Below are 21,223 nucleotides of genomic sequence, written 5' to 3' on the forward strand. Positions count from 1 at the left end.
CCCTTAAATCTCATAGTAGGCAAAAAGACACTAGAAATACAAGACACCATTCACCACCTCACTGAGAGAAGAAAGACAACAAACACTGTCCTTACAAGAATTATGGTGATCTAACTCAACTCACAAATAGTGGTAGCAAACCCTTTGTCATCCAAAGTAAGTCCTCACATGGGAGCATTGATGTTGTAGATGGTTGGGTTGGACAATGATACCATTAGCAATTTGTAGCAAAAGTTCACTGTAGAACGATATCTTAAGTTAGGAAAGGATAGTAAGTCCTCACATGGGAGCATTGATGTTGCCATTAGCAATTTGTAGCAAAAGTTCACTGTAGAATGATATCTTAAAGTTAGGAAAGGATAGTAAGTCCTCACATGGGAGCATTGATGTTGTAGATGGTTGGGTTGGACAATGATACCATTAGCAATTTGTAGCAAAAGTTCACTGTAGAACGATATCTTAAAGTTAGGAAAGGATTAGTATCACATGGAGATCGGCATTGTCTGACTAATCAATTGTATCTAATCTAATCAAATCCATGGGGGACTAACCACCCCCAATGTGAATGATAGCTTGAAAAAAGAGGTACTCAACCTAGTAACATCAGATGTCCCATGTAATGTCATGTGTCTAGGACAGAAAATCTCACTAAGTAAAAGAGATAAACACCCACGGTTAGGATAATCAATGAAGGTAGAAAAGGAACCACTTAGGTCTTTGTATAAATAATGGTGCATCCCCAAAATTTCATGTTAAGCAAAATGTTTGAAAATCCAGTGCTCCTCATTAACCATCTCATTCAGAGAACAAAGAAAACCATTGCTATCCCCATGAGGAAATATAATAATTTGACTCAACTCATAGATGGTGAGAACAAAATTATGAACACTCAGAACTAAGGGAAATACTTAAAGCCATGGGAATAATGGTGTTGGTGAATAAACAATGATGCCATTAACAATTTGCAAGAAATCAAACTACATCCAAAGCTACCTCATCCATGAGGGAAAGCTCAAAGCTGCGATGGAAGCTTACAACCTCTACCACAGCTCAATGCTCATTGGAGGTCTTTCACTTTCAAGGAAATTAGGAAAGACCCCACAATCCTATGTCTTCAGTGCCATACAAACTAGTCTAAAAAAACAAACTGGTTATTGTGAAAGCTTCTATAAACACTAGTATCTTGGAGCTTGATCTAGCAAGGTGTCGTGAAAATTGCTAACGGGTAGCAAAAAAACACGCCAAGAATAAAATCGCGACCTAGAAATTCCAAAGCCACAAGAAGATGCGGGTTTCTGCAACCAAAAACGGCACCCAAAAACCTTGAAATCCTAGCACAAAAAATTATGGCTTAAAAAAACTTTGAATTACAGCTTAAGAAAAAGCCCATGAACCACCAACGATTTTTTTTTTTTTAAATCGATTATAAAAGAACAGGAAATAAGTTCCAAAAAGGGTTCTACAAATTTTTAAAAAATTTGCTAAACTCTAAAAAATCCCATTGACCCGCTCTGATACCATGAAAAATTGATTGCTCAAAATAATCAGATATACAAGCGTATATGAAGGAATTACAAGATGGTATTCTAAAAAGAACAGACCGCTAATCTAAAGCTTCAACATGAAGCTAAAACACTTAAAGTGCTAAATAAAGCTAAAAGCTAAAATCTCAAAAGCAAACTATGTGTTCTTATAAAAGAAGCAATAGTTTCACTTAACGAACTAAAAAGCAAAAAGCTAAATAAGTCGACGAACTAAAAAGCTAATTAAGTCAACAACTAAGATGACGAACAAAAAAGCAAGATGACGAACTAAATGACCATTAATAGAACCACTAAAAATGGTAACTGACTAAAAGAATTAATTATTCTAATAGCATTCACATCCAAGATTCATTGGACATTTTGTGTTTTGCACTTCCTTCCCAACCCCACCTTCCACACCAATCTCCTTCGACAACAGCAACGTCCACCACATCTGATGATGTGGGCTCTCCTAGTTCTTCGTCTCACAGTTCACCAACCCTTAAATAATCTTGACAATCAATTTTCTTTTCAGTTCTTTTGTATTGCCTAGCCATGAATTGTGCAATGTTATTGCTTTAATTTCAGGTGGCCTGTTTATTATGTAAAAGCATATTTTTTGCTGCCCTTTGGTGATGGAAATGTTGTCATTGATGTCAAAGAAAAGCCTTGACTATGCACAAGCTATCAAGATCCATGACGAGGTTATAACAGCCTTTGAGGAAGTATGACAAACTATGTGAATAACAGACTATGCTCAATATATTTATGTCATATGATGACTTGATTTTTAACTTAATCACATCAGTGATGTGAAGTGTATATTTGGGTGTGCAAGCATTGAAGACAAATAAAATACACAAACGGATCTTAAGAAAAATAACGATTTAATGTGTGGTCCATAAAAGACTTAAGACATACAAAATTCTGGAACAGCGATCATAATGTGAAGTTCATACACAGAGCAGGGATACATATGACTACCAAGACAGACCCGATGAATCAATTAGAATATAATCAAAGTCAAAAATCTTTGATTTAAATGTGTTAAGGAAAGTACAATTAGCATAGAAATAAGGCCATCATTTGCCGCAATCACTAATGCTGCAATTTGTTTAAACAAACATTAATAAGTCACAGACTATACAAGAGACCACGTTAATAAGTCAAAGGTTAATTTAAGAGACCACGTCATTAAGGAAAAAGCTAAGAGTTGGTTACAATGAAACGTGATTCTTCAAAACAACAAACTCTATTAAAAGATACGATTCAAAAATAAGTTAGTTTGGAATATCAAAGTAAGGAAGACGTAATGTAATTAAAAGGAAAGATTAATATTTTTAAAAAGGTACGATTCATTAAGGAATATAATTATGTTTTAAAAAGAAAGAAAATTAAATTAAATTAACCAAAAGAGATATCAATGGGTATGTCTATAATGAAAGAATACCTCTCTTAGAAAGAGTTACGATTCTTCTGATTAAGATACAAAAAGGATGCAATTTATTAAAAAATGGTGTGCATGGTGTGTGTGGGAAGAAGAATTAAAAGATAACAGACTTCATCTCTGTGAGAAAACGTGTATGAAGTCAAATATGATATACATCATAAAGAGGGCATAAAAGTTGTCTGCAGAACTAAGGATAGGATATGAAAATTGTTGCAGATTAAAAAGAGATAAGGACTGTATATGCAGATCCATGAAGTGTTTTTGAGCAGATTGTAATCAGAATATCAGAATTATTTGTAAGAGATTTTTAACAGATTGGAGAAGAAAATATCAGAATTTCAAGAGCACAGATTGGTGCCTCATCATAGGTGGAGTAGGTGCTTCATCTTAGTAAAGTTGGTGCTTCATTTGAAGGGGTTGGTGCCTCTTGTAAGTTGGTGCTTACGAACTTGGGGAGTTGGTGCTTCCAATGGGTTGGTGCTCACAAATTTAGGGGTTGGTGCCTATTTGCATTATTGTCATGGTTTTCACCCACATTGGGTTTCCACGTAAAAACTTGTGTTCTTACTTGCATATGTTGTTAAATAAATTTTTAAGTAAAATGAATTAAGAAGAAAGAATTAAAAAATCCTTAATAAACTGAGTCACCCCCCCTCCCCTCCTCTCCATTTATTTGAGTGCTTTTCACTTGGAGCTTCTGCTTATTATGTGAAAATGTATTTTATTAATAATATTACATTCAAGTATCTTTACCATTTTTTATAAACAATCTGCAAGAAATGATTGTTGTGGAAAGCCATCTTCTTGTTAAGTAGTTATTATGATATGGAAGTAGGTAGTGTCTCATTGAATAGTCATTAGTCATGTCTAATTTAATCAAAAGCTAGAGGACGCTTAACACCAAATTGCCTGTGATAGTTTGAAAAAACAGGTAACTAGCACACTAGCATTGAGGTCCATGTAACATCCTCTGTCCAAGACTAGCAACCTCATTAAGGAATAGAATGAAACACTAATGGTCAAGATAACAAATGCAAGCCTCACATTCAAGGGATGAACACTAATAACAAGAAAAGAAAGATTGACAAATGAATACCATGGAAAGGACCTTGAAGCTAATATATTTATGGAGCCTCTAAAGGCAATACAGGTATGGTAGGAACAAGGTTTATAGTCCATAATCATTTAATAGATTTTGTTAAGTTGGGTCTCTCATTCTTGGTTTGAAAATAAACAATTAGGTCGAAGCAACAACTCTTTTAGAAGATACTTATACTAGATAAGTCATTTGGTTGTGAGCACCTTGGTTAAAGGGATTCCCAAATCATTATAAATGGTTGCATTCAGGATGGTCTTCTAGATTGGTGTCTAGACTCTAAATAGCTTTATTGAAGTAAGTGAGAGGCAATGGTTATGCATTGATTAGCTCCAAGCATTGTTTAAGAGAAATGCAAATCAATTGTGGATCAACTTGCTGATGTTTAAATTGGTCAACTCTCATGCTCATCTAAGTTGAGTGTTGGTAAAAAGAAGCGGGATATAGCTTGATTATTAAAGGTTGATAAAGATTTTTGTGAACCCTTAAACATTGGCAAATTTTTGTTCTCCAAAGATAATGTTTTCAAGGTGGAATCTTGTGTTTCATGTCTTAATATTTGTTTTAATGCTCACATGGTTTTGAGTGTGGAACTTATGAGTTTGTAGCTCTATCCATCATTGGAAACCAAATATATAGTGAAACTATTTATTTTGTTCTCAACATCTTTGTCAAAAAAAAAATCTTGTGGCTTTGCTTGATCCTTTTAAGTGTTATTTGTAATCTAGTATTTGCAAAATGTAGAGAGGTGATGGATCTAAAGTTAGCAAAGATGGTTGTGATCCTCCATTCAAGGCATGGTCTTTGTTCTTAAACCCAAGTGCACCTTTGAACTAACCAATATTGGCTCTATGTTTCCTGAAAGGAAATTTTAGGTGATAAGGGTTGGCAAACATATGTTTATCTCACGCATGGGTTTCATTAGCAAAAGACTTTACAAAGAAGCTAAAATGAAGGGTTGGTATTTGGTAGTATGTGGGTGGATCCTTCCAACTCATTTGTTGAGTTCTATCTCTAGGTTAAATGTTGGGTATTCATCCGGGAAACTCATTTGGTTCAACAGCTATGACAAATAGTTTAATGGCCTTTTAAGCCCCTATGCTTCATCAATGGCCTAGATTCTACTTATTAAGAGGATGTTGAATTTTTCTATCATGATTTATCACTCTTTATTGGGAAGTGGAGGGTTGTGTTCCAAAATGGTTGTTTGGCCCTTTCTAGTGGGTATTTTATGGCCCTTTCTAGTGGGTATTTTATGTCAGTATTATAACTGATGGTGTTCCACATGTAGCTGTGAACACCATCATCAAACCAGGGATTCAAGTTGTTGATCGCATGAAAGGGGCTTACACTTTTCCTAGCCCATTGTAGCTTGTTTGCTGATGTATTTTTTGTTATGTGGTATATTTTCTCATTCTTGTATATAAGGCATGCCTAATTTTTTATCCAACCTTGTTGTACCTCCCACAGTATATGTAATAGTTTTATAGGCTTCATGTCGTCATGTATAGTTTATCATATAATTCATGTTATCATTCTCTAGTTTCAAAATTCATGAGATTTTGTACTCAAATCAGCTACAGAACATTAATGTAGAAATATAACAAAAGGGAGGGGATGACTTCTAATAACCAAATGCCTCATTTTATAGCACAAAGGAATGCCTAAATCCTAGCACTCCTATACACTAACTGAATTCTCAGAATAGCAAATGCCATTCAGATCAAAATGCCACCATAACTTAGCATCTCCACTCTAACAACATAATGACCCACTTTGCAAAGTCAATTTGTAACTCCCTCTGTCAAGAACTAACTAAATTAAATAGAAAATACCATTAAATATTATCTATTTGTTATTACCAATTTTTCCTAGATCGTAACCCCTTAAAGACAATTTATTTCTCCACCCCACTGGAAAAATTGAAGGAATGGGCTTATGGGTTGCCACATGATTAATTAAGAAAAAGGAGGGCATTACAAACTTTCAACATGGAGGATTTGCTCGTTGATAGACATTTCAGATAGTGGTTTTTATTTTTTAATAAAGAACCCTCCACCATGAAACATGAATACTAGCTAGTGATTGATAGAAAAGCAATAAGCCTAATTCAGCTTTTCTTGCAGATTCAAATGTCCTAAATGTTTCTTAAGAAACCATCATAGAGAAAATCTCAAGGCAGTTAGGGAGTTTGCATTAAGCAAAGTCCTTTGTAAACAAGCCCTTTCTATGGAATTAGCTGTACTCCTTCAAAATGAATGACAAAGCACCTAAACGTGTTCAACATTGTGGTAAGCTACTTGGCATTTGTGGACGTGAAAATGGACTAGGAGGACCCATGCATAATGCTCAAGTGTTCTTTGCCTAATCCATGAGACAACCTGGTAGTAGCAATCAATAGCACCATCTCAAGGTTGAAGCTTGATAAGGTTTGGGTGTATTAATCTCAAAGGAGGTGAGGTCAAAAAATTATAAATCCGTCAAAGGTCATTCCAAGCACAAGAGCAAGGGCAAGAGTAAGAAGAATGGTAGATGATCTCGATCAAAGTCTCCCAACATATCTGAGGTCAAATGATGGAATTGTGGCAAGACTGGCCACATCAAGAATGGTTGCAAGGAAAAGGCCACGAAACAATCCAAGAATGGTTGAAAGCATCTATTGATGACACTAGTGAGGTGTTCAAAACAGCCCTTACTACACATGCATCTAAGAACACATATAGTTGATTGACTTTGGTGCATTGTTCCAAATGACCTCACAAGCAATAGTTTGCTAAGTAAGAGAGCTATGATGATGGAAGGGTCTGCTTGGGATGATTCTTCTCTCAGGATTATTGATTGCGGCAAAGTTATGCTCACTTTCACAAAAGGGTGGACTAAATCCCTCTTTGGTGCTCCACACATCACAAGTTTGGCAAAGAACCTATAATTTGCGTGCAAAATGAATGATTTGGAAGTGCATGTGGTCTTCAACAAGGACAAATAGAAAATGGTGCATGAAGCCATGGTTTTGGCTAAGGGAGTTCATATTGGAACCCCACTTCATTTGGATCCAAGCACCATTTAGTGTAACAATTCTAAGGTTCCTAGGTCTGCGAATCAGAAACTTCCTACTAAGAAGACAATTATAGCATTAGTATACAGGCCACACGGGTGAGAAAGGCCTAAGGACCTTGAAATGTGAAAGCTTAGTAATGGGCTAGCTGATTCTTCCCTAGATTTTGTGAAACTTGTGTATAAGAGAAGTAAGTGTTCAGTTTTACTCAAGCTCTACTAAATACATAGGGATTTTGAACTTCATACATACTGATGTATTTGGTCCAATTTATGTACCTTCACTTGCATAATCCCTATATTATGTTTCTTTTATTGATGACCTCTCCAAGAAAACATGTGTGTTATTCCTCAAGCATAAATTCGAAGTCTTCTCAAAATGCAAAGAGTTCAAAGAACCAAAAAAAATAAAGACTATCGAGGATGGAGAGTTGTGTTCAAAAGAGTTCAATAACTTTTGCAGAAACACGAGATAGTGAGGCATAAGACAACTCCATACAACCCCCTAGTGGAATGGAGTTTCAGGGAGAATAAATCGCGTGCTAATGGAGAGAGCTAGAAGTATGGTCGATGGAATTAGTTTGCATCAAAAATTCTAGGCAAAAGCTATGAGCACAACCTGTTACCTGGTTAACATATCTCTTATATCAGCTCTTGTGGAAAAAACCTTTAAGGAGGCTTGGTCAGCAAAGAAGAAATCTTTGCAGCATATCAAGGCTTTCAGTTGTGAGGCATATGTAGATGTGCCTAACAAGATGATATACAAATTGGATTTCAAATAAGCTTTTGAATCTTGAGACTACAAAGGTAGTGTCTATTTGAAAAGTGATCTTCAAGGAGATAAGATAATGTCCCAATCCTTCGCAATCTAGGGTTGATAGGACGTTGATGCAACAAAAGCCAAAGACTAAGGAGACTGCCCCTAAGACTAAGTCAAAGATTCAACAAGGATCAAATGATCATTGTCCTAATCCTTTGGAATTTAGAGTTGATAAGACGCTGATGCAACAAAAGCCAAAGAGCAACGATCAAAGATTCAACAAGGATCAAATGAGGAGGATAGTTTAGAGAGTGAAACAAAGAGTTCAAAAGAAGAACAGCTTCATTCCTCACTATTGAGGGTGTTTACTCAAAAAAGAAAATAACTACAGAGGTAAAGCCCATCTAATTTCCATTGCATTCTTTATTTGTATACTACTGATGATAGACATTGAACTATGAAGAAGGCAATGAAGTTTGCAGACATGAATTCCTAGAAAAGGGCCATCATTGAGGGGATGACTGCACTAGAAAAGAAAAATACTCTGGAAATTGATGAAGCTTCCCAAGATAGGAAATTCGTTGGCTGCAAATGGGTTTTCAAGAAAAAGTTCAGTTCAAATGACAAGATTGGGAGGTACAAGACAAAATCAGTAGCTATAAAGGTTATTCCCAGGTACAGAGAATGATTTGGTGAGATCTCCTCTCATGTTGCAAAGCTTACATGTGTTCCACGGAAACGTGTTTCCCCCTCCCAGGCCCAAGTCCCCCCATCCTCGAAACCCGTCCCCGAAAATTTTTCCCTTTGTCCCCCCATCCCCGAAGCCCGTCCCCGCATCCCCCCGTCTCCCCGTCCCCAACATCCGTGGAACACTATATATTATATTTCTATCATTTGTTGTTGTTGTGTTCAACCCTAAGGTTGAAACATGCACGTAAGATAGCATGAAGATTTCAAGAAGAAGATCTACATGCCGTGGCCAGATGACTTTGTGGTGAAGGGTAAAAAGGCCATAGTTCGTAGGTTGAAGAAATCTCTTTATGATCTAAAACAATTCCCCCACATGTGTGGCATCAAAAATTTGATTCTTTTATTTCAAAGTTGGGGTTTGTTAGAGCTAAATTAGATTGCTATGTTTATTATAAGCAGATAGGTGATCAGTTTGTTGTTATTTCTCTTTATCTTGTTGTCAATTTGATCGATAACAATAAAGAAATGATTGACATTTTGAAATCTCAACTTTCATGACAGTTTGATATGCACAATTTGGGGGCAGATAAGTTAATCTTATGAATGGATATCATGAGGGATGGAGCTAACAGAAAATGCTTGATCGCACAAAAGGATGTTCAGTCTATTTTGCAGCACTTCACCATGCAAGATTGCAAAACAATGAGTGTTCCCATTCATGTAGGAACAAAGCTTTTCATAAAGTAGTGTCCTTTGACACCAAATGAGATAGAGGACATGAGCTATATCCCCAATGCAAATGTAGTTGGTAACCTTATGTATGCTATGGTTTCAATCAGACCAATTACTGCCCAAGCAATGGGAGTCCTGAATCAGTATACGATTAATCCAAGTAAGGAGCATTGGACTAAATTACGAGGATTTTCAAGTATCTTCGTGGCACTCCATAGTTATTCTATTTGCTATCAGGGAGGTCCTATACTGAAATGCTACAACGTACCTACAACAAACACGTAGAGGACCTAAAGTGGTCATAGAAATATTTGTAGGCTCAAATTGGGTAGGAGGAGGACTACTAGTGGGTACATTTTTACCTTGTCTAGTAATGCAATCAATTGGATGAGAAAGAGATAGGTTGTGGTTGCTCTTCAATGATAGACACAAGGTATATGCCAATTACTGATACATTTAATTAGGCAATGTGGATCCAGAGATCATGTTTAGATATGGAGTTGCTAATTCAATGTGACAATCAAAATGCCAGTTACCTAGAAAAGAACCCTACCTTCATGCTCATACAAAGCACATTGATGTGCTGTATCACTTTATTCATGACATGCTAGAGGACAAGAGGGTTATGGTCAAGAAGATGGATACTACTACGAATGTTGTCAATGCTTTACAAAGCATGTGACTATAGAGAAGTTCAAGTGCTACAAGATGGCTATGGAGATCAGCCCCTAGCATTTAGTTCACTTTATTGCAACTCGTTATGTATCTTGTGATGTATACAAGTGGGTGATTGTTAGACCTAAGTGTTGTACACCTTGCAAGTCTTGGGGTTATTTGAATTATTTAATATTTGTAATATTGTAAAATAATTTCCCTCGTGGAAAAGGACGCCCCAACTGGATTAATCTTGAAAGTCCATTGTTTATACTTTCTACCATGTTTCATTGGTCTTATGAGTGTTGTAAGTCATTAAATAGGGGGTTACTAGGTGGACTATAACTAGCATCTTTTACTAGCTAAATATAGTTGAGTAAGAGATTATTACACACCTACATGGAGAATTTGCGAGTTACATTGGACCCCCTTGGTCATACAAGTGAACTGATCAACTAGGGTGTTACTTTCTCTATGTGGATGAGTTACACTTGAGGAGGGCACATGGATTGAATGCTGACCACCTTGACTTGGTTCTTGACTCATGGTTTTGAGCACATGATTTAGGAAAACCATTGATGATTTCTTGAGTCTCCTTGGCCTATATATATTCAAGGTGGATGGAGAATATTTGGTATGTTTTATCCAAGGTTATGCTGCCAAATTTTCTCCAAGTTCATAGTATTGACCTCGTTGAAGCATGGAAACTGCTATTGTATTGTAACTCGTTGTTGAATGATACAATGGGTGTGTGATATGGAGGTTGGGTTTTTCTCTTTACAATGTTTTCCCAAGGTATATTATGTGTTGTGGTTTAACTATTCCTCTAATTCTTCCCTTCTTCCTTTCTTGTTCTTTGACTAGTGTCACTAATCCATTGAGATTCTTTTAGATTTAGCATACTTACATCACTCTCCTAATTGGATCGACTATGAACTTGTCCTACTTTCCTTTCAACAAAAACGCTCAACCTTGTGAGGGAGCATTGTAGGGCAGCAAGGCATTAGGGTTATCAAGACATGTTCTAGTAATCTTGGTGAATTTCCTACAAAATTAGAAGAGGTTTCGGGTACAATGATGGAGTGGGTGGCTCATCTTCTTTTGCCTACACATGAAGCCTCCTCTTCATCTCTAACAACCAACACAAATATTAATAGAAGTATGAGGAGGGTTAAAGGAACAACAGTTAGCAACAATGGAAAACATATTTGGCCCATTAATGGGCTCATTCGGGTTAATCCGAGCAAGGAGGATAGAGAGAAAGTTGAATGGAGAAATCTAAGGGAAGGATGCCACAAGGTAAATTTTGATGGTGCTTCCAAGGTAATCCAGGTCCATCTGGAGCAGGTTTTGTTGCACAAGATTGGCATGGCAACATCATCGCAATAGGAGCAAAAAAACTACTAGATGGAATTAACAATATGGCAGAGGCCCAAGCGGCTCTACAAGTGGTCAAAATGGGTAAATGGCTTGGCCTCTCGAAAATTCACCTTGAAGGGGATTCAATGGTTATTGTAAATGCTATTAAAAACTAGGAAGCCCACGTGTGGCATCTAAATAAAATTATTTCCTCTATTAATAAATTACTCCACACCTTTGAGGAGATCGAGGTATCGCACATCCCATGTGCAAGAAATGATGTGGCGAATGCCCTTTCAAAGTGTGCAACAAAATTTAATACTGATGATACAATAGAGGTTTTGAGGATTATCGTAATCTTATGGATTTATCCCAATTGGATTGAGAGGGAGGCCATTCTCTACCATGAGTAGATGGCTATCATTTAATGGTATGTTGGTTTCGTGCGAGTTGTTTTTTAAAGGTAGTGAATTTGGCAAAGGCAATGTCTTGAACAATTGTGTTGGTGAGTGGCATCTCTCTATAGTGACATGGAGGCCAATTTCTCGCTTACTACTCCCCGGCAGCAGTTGGCTTTTTTAGGGTCAATTTCTGCAAAATGACTCAAGACCCTTTTTAAATTTCAGGACAATGCCTTTGTGGAGATCATGGAGACCTTGTTGGGGGATATTTTCTTGCACTCGGAGCACGGATATCACACCAATGTTAACATTGTGTCAATGGTGGTTGCCTGGGGCCTGCAATTGGGTCGTGGAGGAGGAGGAGATAAAATGGGATGCATTCATGACGACTAGACTCACAGGTTGGGTTCAATCTTGGAATGGGCAATTTCGAGTGCAGACTTTGACATCCAAGAAGGGGTTGATGGTGATGACGAAGTGCATGAACTGGTTCCCTTCATGCGTTGGGCTATTGGATAAAATCAAGATGAACGGCGAGCGCAGGCGGCAATTGGGTGGGATGCATTACAGTTTTTTCTGCAAGAGAAGATGATGGCGCCAAAGGGTAACTTGCTGATGGTAGAGAAGAATTCGAGAGCAGGGAGAGAGAAGAACGCAAAGAAGGTGGCAGCAGGGATGGGTGGTGAGTCTGAGTGGTGTGTTTAGTGCTAGTTTTCTGGGTTGTCTAGGTATGCTGGTCAAATAACATATGCTTTTGTCTGTATTTTTTTAAATTGTAAAATTTATGGTATTTACAAAATGTATACATTACCAGCCAGTTTTGGGTTTAGGTTTGGTCTTTTGAGTAGGGTTTCCCCTGTTTTTGCTTTTTGGGTTGTCAAGGGTCTGTAATTTCGATTTTAGTTTAGGGTTTCAAAAAGGTATGGTGGAGGCATCTACAGGGTGGTTCGGAGTAGGGGTAGTTTGTAGAAATGACGTGCCTATCCTCTACATGCAAGCAATTTTGATATGAATATTGTACTATCTTTATACTATTAATAAAATCAAATATTACCAACCAAAAAAAAAATAATGGAAAACATGTGTGCTCAGTAAGGAACTTTTGGCAATATATGACCAACTTCTTGAGGTTCATGATTTCTATCTTGATTTACAAATGATTGTTAAGCATCTTGCCATCATTCACAGTCCGGTAAAGATGGGAATCGTGAGTGCATTTACCCTACCTACATTAGAAGGAGAGTGTTGGATCATGTAGCAGCAAGCAAAGATCATCCTAGGACTGAATTTCCAATATCTAGAGGACTGCAATGCCTACTGAGTGTAGAACACTAAAGATGACATGATGGCAATTCAAGTTGGCAAAGGGTTCTCCAGGCAAGTCAAAGATAAAGCACATGGTATTGCCAAATGGGGTGCACTTTGAGCTAAATAAAATCCTACTACTAATCTATAAATTTGGGTTGTCTTTTTCTATAGGTTCCATCCTAAAAACTATTATATATATGTTTTGCTATTTGTTATGTGTAAGGAGCTTCCTAATCCCTTTTGTTCCTTATAGGCATATTAGGTTCTAGTAGTCTGAGGTTGGTAATGAACTTTTTGTTTGTACTTCGTACCTTTTCTATTGGAGCATGGGCAAGGGTGAAAGATCCCTGATGGATCTCTTTTACCAATCTGCTGTAATTTTTATTTATTTAAATTGATTTTTCCTGCTTATTAATATTTTCTTTCAGAAATAGACAGAAGTTGCAGAAGGGTTGAATTCTTTTTGTATTTTGATGATTTTTCAACAAGTAAATAATGAAGTACAAGTACATGAACAAAGTACTGAAAATGAAGTTCATATACAGCCAAAACAAATTCGATTCAAGGCAGATTTCTGAATATAAAATCAAATATTTGACCAGATGAAGATTTCCAATAATTTCAGGAAGATTACAATCAAGAATAATTCCAACCTGGATGCTGAAAGAGTAACATAACTAGGAATGAAGTTGTGGCAAGATTCCAGCCCTCCAAGTGCTGCACGTGGGAAGGAAAGTGGCTGCCAGGTACAGCCGTACGGCTGCCAAGTACACCCAACTGGTTAGAAACCCCAAACCCCACGCTGAACTCTGTCAGAATTGCTGAACCTCCAGAAAGAATGCCGTACAATCTCCAAGATGCTAATAGCTGCAAACAAATCCAAACCACTGTATTGGGGGCTACGTCCCAAACAGGCAAGGCATTGGGGTTGGCGTCCCAGATGCTGAAAAGCTCTTCCAAAGCCAAATCTCAAATCCAAGATGTAAAATGTGTAAAAGATGATCATAGAATGAAGCTCCTATCCCCTTATAACCCCTCTCAATTGCAAATCGAACCCTAATTATCTCCAAGTGGCATGGTCTAGTGGAAATGTTATAATTTCTTATTTTAAAGTGGTCATGTTACTAGAAAATGACCTTTTTCCTCATAGACAGAAATCCGCTCACTGAATTGCCCTGAGACCAAAGAGAAAGATTTAAATAATTTCAAGATCTTTCCAACGAGCTATCACACAATAGGGTGCGCATCCAGATGAGGCCAAAAATCCCCTTATTACTCCAAAATGGCTAACAACTTAGCCTTATTTAATTATTAAACGCTAACTTAGGAAATATTAAAAATATAACCCAAATAGCCATAAAATGCCCAACTGACATTACAAACCCTAAAATCATCCTGTCACTTGTCTGTGACTGAAGTCGAAAATCAAGGATTCACTGGTAGTCTCATCCCTAAAATCTAGGGATGCTCTTAAAATTTAGGAAACAAGCCCAATCTCTCTGAAACTGAACCCAAAGAGGCATCTCATGGAGACCCAACCTTGGGCATGATCAAACCTCCTAAAAAGTAGGAACTGCCTCCTAAAAACAAGGAATGTCTCCCAATTGATCAATAACTGCTAGAACACCAAGTCTCCAACACTGAATAACCATACCGGGTCTCTGTCCAACCCTGTCAGCCTACACGACCCCATAATAAGCTAACTCACATGTCTCTGCTAGACAGAGCTAAAGAGGGGACATGACAAAGGGCCCTTATAGAACCACCATTAATCTATTAAAAAAAATTATTACATTATTATTTAATAATATTAAATGTTTAAACGTGTTTATAAACATTTAATATAATATTAAAAACTTAAATTAAATTTCTGAAAACTTCAAAATCAGAAATTAATACCTTAAACATACACTGAAATGATTTCATATTAAATTTGTACAAAATAATCCTGAGTTACCGGGTTCAGCTATATAGGCCCCCGTATTGCCCAAATATGGTTCGTGGTTCGTGGTCTGTATACGGTTTGTAGTTCAGTTCGGTCACTCAGTTGGGCGAAATTTTTATTATGTTCTGCGCTTTGTTTTGGCCTCCTGCTGCTGACATTTCATCTGACTCAGCTGACATGCCACAGCCCTTGGTCAGAGTATCTCAGCAGCAGTGTAAGTAGCTATCGGGGTTTATTTATTTATAAGTTTTTTTATTTTATAAATTGAAATTCAATATAAATTATATAATATAATATAATATAATAAATAAATAAAATATATATATATATATATATATATATATGTTTTAATTGTTTTTGTACTAAACGAACCCAAACCCCTTTTCAAAATTTTGCCGTACCAGTGTACCAGTTCTTCGAACCAAAACCCGAACCGGCAACTTAGAAATAATCAAATATATGGTATATCAATATATTTTAAAGTAAGTTGATATATTTTAAATTTTGAATTAGAATTATAGCAATATAATTTTTGTAATATGTCAGTATACTAAGTACTTTTAAGTTTTAAATTAAAATTAAATCAATTATCTTATTATAAAATATACTATACTAGTGATTTTTAATTTTATATAATTTTAATCTTTATCCACTTTCATTATTTTGAAAGGGAACATAGTCCATTTTGTTATCAAGGAGTAGTGTGAATGCCCCTGGTGATCAACACATATGGTTACATGGTACCCGCACTCAAGAGGCCTTAACCACTCTGCATTTGTTTCTTGTTAACCACTTGCACACCTATTTTCAAGAATCAAAACTAAGCTTCCCCATTTCTGTAAAGCAACATTTGCATCATTTGGAAAACAACAAATCGATGAAAAGGCCTACCCCTAGATCAGCTCAACATGATATATCAATAGCACTTTTGAGTCAAGAAGGAGCAAAGAATCTCTTTTTTTCTGGCTGGCTTCAAACAGTCGTCAAACAATTAATTAACAAGATTGGGGATTCAAATCCTTGTGTGCCAAAATTTATGAACTTGTTTTACTTTTTAGCTATGCAAGTTCAGTAGGCTCTCTACGTGATTTGATCTGATTCCACCAATTGTTCAATACATACCTCAATTTCTGGATAGTGAAATGGTGAATTCTAGCAATTTTCATAAGATTTTTGAATAAAAATCTTTTTTTTGTATTGAAGAAGATTTGAACTTGCACCTTCTAGGTGCCTACAACATGGACTTTGCCATAAAACCAAGTGTCCTTGACACGAATAAAAAAACCAAGTGTCCTTGACACGAATAAGAAAACCAAGTGTCCTTGACACGAATAAAAATCTTATGCATTCATATGAATTGATATGACAGACAAATTTACCTGGAATTTTGGGGATAGTAATGATATTTTCCAGATTTGAAAAAAATAAAATTGGTTGATATGCAGGAAACCTTGTGACATAGGCGTTCAATCCAATTTTGAGTCAGATAGTAACAACTTTCATAAGACACTAAATCTATGAATTAATTGGAGCTCCTCCTATCGGCCCAAACGGAACATGGTCTTGTATTGAAAAGATTTGTCTTGTAGTCAGTGGTCAAATGAAAGGTTTGGAGGAAAGGAAGAACAAATAATGGGAAATTTTCAAGGATTGTCATAACTTGGTATGTGAAAACACAGTTTTTTTCATGAGAGATAATCTACAAGCTTTTTTAAGTATCTCTAGCAACATTCTTAATCAGATGTGGAATGATCATTCATTAAATTTATGAAAAAGATGAAGATCCTGTTACTACTGTTTAACCTATACAAAATTTTCATAAGACTGCCTACAGAAGAACAGTGTCTCCTGGCATAAACACAAGATATTGTTCCTTTCAACTCCAGGTAGGAAAGGTTCACTTTTAAACTACAGTTTGAGTAGAATCATTATTCATTCCAACATCCATTAAAAAGAGAATCACAGATAATAAATATTCACATAGATGTTATATGACTGTAATAAGGAATATTAGTAAACATCCCTGCACTTAGCAGATATCAATGTGGATCAATCCTAACATAGGATTTTTATGGATATGTTATCAGTTAACCTGGGCAACTGCTCCACAAACCATAACTTGAATCTCAGTAAAAACTATAATATGCAGAAGGTAAGCATACAGAGATCCGTTATTTATATGTATGTATATCCCTGATACCTCTTCCAGCCACCACACATTTGGTCTACAAGATCATGAAAAATACAACATTAGAATTGCATTTCTCCATAGACTAACAAAGCAAAAATTTGGACCTTAACCATCTATTAAAGTTATTATATCATATAGGACATAATATTTCTAATGACGAGAAATTATAACTGGTTTCTGTCTGTCGTTAACCTCTGGAGTTTAATAGTGTACCAAAGAATGGATGCTGGGATTAGGTATATCATAGAAATTCAACCTCTTCAAAATAATATTCTTCTTGCTCAGTTGACCAATCTCAAGATATGCATACATATTCCCTCTCGCGTATAGCTACTTTCTCTTATAAGGGATTGGTATGTGCTATCTATGGCCTCAGGACTAGCCCTGTCTATCGCTAACAAAGAATCATAGATTTCTTCTCCCTTGCTTATATTCTTAAGGCCTATACCATGTCAAAACAAAAATCAAATTAAAATTGCTTCAATAATTGTCAAAATGCTTCTAGTCTTTGATGAAAACAGCATGCCAGGGATTTTGAAACAGATCACATCTTCTTAGCTGGAAAAATTAAAGCCATTGATAGTAAAGTGTCCCGTGAGAATATCAATAGAAAACTGGCACTTTCAGTGTATGCAAATGTAAGGCATGTTGAGAGTTCAACCTCAAAGAATTAGTAATCTTAAGGCATAAACACGGGCATGATAATATGGAAGAGAAATATACTAGATTCGTGATCAAGGTAATTGTTGACTGACAGGCAGAGGTCAAAATCAGTATTGTTTGCTTGGATTTTAAGGACATTCCAATCATTAGATGACATAAAAATATAAAATGATAAATCCAAGCCAACTAGCCGCTAGATTTCTAAATTCTCATTAATTTTTAACAGCAAATTTCTCAAGAAAGAAATACTACGAAATAAGATCAACCATTCTCAATTCTGTAAAGTGAAAAACAAGGCGACTTACCATGGCTACAGTCCCCGCAGTAAATAAGCATACTACAAGCCAACCAAAGCACACCAACCTTCAAAATAAAGGACTGCCACATTGCTGTCCACGCTGTTTCTGGATAAACAGCTCTCGGTTTCAACCTCATTTCTAAGTTTTATTTAAATTTATAATAGCAACTGCTGCAAGGAAACCGATCTTCTCAAAAACCCTCATTTTGCTACCATACCCATAATCACATCATATGCAACAGCTCTTGTGACAAGATCCATAACCTGAATAGCTGACCACAAGACGCATTCTCTTTGGTAACAATCTAACATATCCATGTTTCCAAAAGGCAACATCTTTGACTTGAAGTATACACTGGAGTTCGTCATTACACAGTTTTGAGAAAAAAGTCTCAGCTCCTTGCCATTCTAGGCCAAATTTTCTCTACCATGTACCAAGCATCCCTCGCTAAAATGACGCACATTTGCCAAACTGTGGTCACACGTTCAATTCTCTGCAGGTCCCAGTAGCAGGTGCACATATGGGGTCTCAATTGGCTGGGGATCTTAAATTACAAAAATGGCCCAATCCTACATATGCTTAAACCCACAACCTAATCCTACCTCAAGTCACTAAATCAATTGTAGTCAGTGCAGCATTGGGAAAATTGAGTACAAGAAAGGGCCATCAAAACCAGACTTAAGCAACAGTAGCAATCATTTTTTCGCTAGAAATTGAATTCCAATTCTTATTACAAAATAACCTAATACCATTTAAGTCAGAAAATCGTTTGTACCCATAGCTGCATTGTGAATTGAACGCGGGAAATCTTATAAAACCCAGTTTAAGCAGCGCCTGCATTGAATTTTTTGCTCAACAATACAGTTCAACCCTGCTGCACCACAACCTAATGACATTTGTCACCAAAAAACTGGTACCCACTGCTGCATTTTGAATTGGGTGCAAGAAAAGCGCATCAAAATCCAGCTTAAGCAAACTTTGCACCGCTTATTTTCTTAAACAGCGACTCCAACCCTAACTACAGGAACAACCCTATATAAAGACACCAAATTGCTTGCACCCATTGCTGCATTTTGAATTAGGCGCCGAAGAACCTCATCAAAGCTAAACTTGAGCAGTGCTTTTTTCCACTAAAAGTAACAGTTTTCGAACCTCAAAGTAAGATCTCAATGATAGTCCCCGAAACAATAATACCCAATGCTACATCTTGTACTGAACTTCCAAAAACCGCATCTTGGAGATCCCAAAGCCACAGTATCTTGCTGCATCTTTCCGAAGTAATAAAAGCCGACCTTTCTGCCAAAAAAGCTCTTCAATCCGAACCCTTAAAACAAACTCCAGTGTACATGTTTACTAACATTCCACCAACCATCAGAAATATCCAATCATAATGACTGGATAAAATAGAAAAACAGAATCGAAAAGACTACTTTACTCTGCCTCAGTTTTTGTGAGATCTAGACGCAGAAAGGCAAAAATCAACCAGTCATGATAACTACTAACCACAAAAAGCAGATCCAAAAAGCACTGGTGTGTAGAAAATAAGCGAAAAGTAGAATGCCCAGCTGCACTTAAATGTATCGAATTTAAATAATATTCCAGTTATCATGCATCACTTGTTATTATCTGTGAATGCACGAGTTGCACCGAGGATCGTGGGACCCCGCCCTTCGCCAGACAGTTAATTCTATTTTATTTTTATTGTGGCTGATCCATTGAAAAAAGAAAGTTGATGGATCATCATCCCTTTTGTTTTATATGCTTCATATTTTGTTCAGTCCAAAAGCGAAGGATGTGGTTGTGAAGTAGATCCCTAGAAGAGGAGCAGTGCGAAAGATCCAAAGATTGAGAGGAGAGCTAATTATGAGCTCAATAAAAATTCTTTTCTTTATGATTTTGCCTTGGAGATTCACGAGTATTGTTGACATTTTGCCCCTATATATGGTTATAGACATTTTGTTTTCCCCTACGGTGTCATGTTCCATGCTTGTCGATATGTAATGGTATTGGTGGTTGCTTGTTAAAGAGTGATCAATAATCCTAAATAGAGGAATGATTATAGATATTTTAAAAAATATATTACTTTAAAATATATCAAGAGTTATTTATTTCAGAATTTTTTAAGTCAAAAATTTCATTTTATTTTTTTTGTTGGTTGATATAAGAATTTTAACGTAATTCTAGTTAATTGAAGTCAAAATGGGGATTTCATTTTTATATGAATATGTTACATTAATACAAATAGTTCAGACTTGTAGTAATAGTAGTCTATCAGGGGCAAACCAAACTTTAGACATCAAGGTTAAAACCCACAACACAATGGATCAAAAAGGACACAAAATCAACAATCACAATAGTTTAACAAGAATTTCAATCTTAGTGACAACAATAAGAATGCCACATTTTAACGAACACACTATATCATAAATGATTAAAAATATTTTACTTTAAGAATATTTTAAAAAGATTTTACGTATTTATGAATCATTTAAAATTATTTTATTTTTATATGAAGAGTTATTTTTATTGCCTCAATTTTTATTTATTTTTATTTACATAATTTAATTTATTTTTGCTTGAAAAACTACAATTATTTATTTAATATTTTTTAAATATGAAATCGTTAAAATCATTATAATATTATGATAATGTACATTATATACAGAAATTATTATTGAAATTTTACATATTAATATACATTATATTTGTGTATGAATCGATTATTAAATAGTATTTAGGATATGGAATAGAAGATATGTCTTCATTTATGTAGTAAACAAAATGTTTTTTTTCTTCTTTAAAATACCTTTTAAATTAAGTTAAGGAGTTTATAGTTGCATGATATTAATAATTAATTTAGATATTTAAGTTGTAGAAAAAGAATATTTAGATTAAAATTTGAAATGATTATAAAAATCAAATAAATAAACGATAATATTTAGTTAGAATTTCATTAATGGAAAATGTATTTTGAAGTGTTTTTAGTTGGTTTTGTCAATATATATAAAAATTAAAATAGTTGGATGAATGATTTAGAAACATATTTATCAATATATAGAAAAATTAAAATAGTAAGATGAATGATTTAGAATCTTGAA

The 21,223-nt window shown here is 35.7% G+C and overlaps 1 protein-coding gene across 2 annotated transcripts in view; it reads right to left on the bottom strand.

Moving 5' to 3' along the window:
• Positions 1–19,875, bottom strand: part of LOC131057389 (receptor-like serine/threonine-protein kinase ALE2) — a 43,960-nt gene extending 24,085 nt beyond the window's left edge. Inside the window, exon 1 of one of the 2 annotated variants that reach the window (XM_057991552.2) lies at positions 18,132–19,875. In XM_057991552.2, the coding sequence (XP_057847535.1) occupies positions 18,132–18,261 (130 nt within the window). In that variant the 5' untranslated portion in view covers positions 18,262–19,875. The remainder of the gene's footprint in view (positions 1–18,131) is intronic. The other variant, XM_057991553.2, reaches the window with a different exon arrangement.
• Between the last annotated feature and the right edge of the window lie 1,348 nt (positions 19,876–21,223).

This window comes from Cryptomeria japonica, chromosome 5, assembly GCF_030272615.1.
Source record: "Cryptomeria japonica chromosome 5, Sugi_1.0, whole genome shotgun sequence".
In the NCBI taxonomy this organism is placed as follows: Eukaryota; Viridiplantae; Streptophyta; class Pinopsida; order Cupressales; family Cupressaceae; genus Cryptomeria; species Cryptomeria japonica.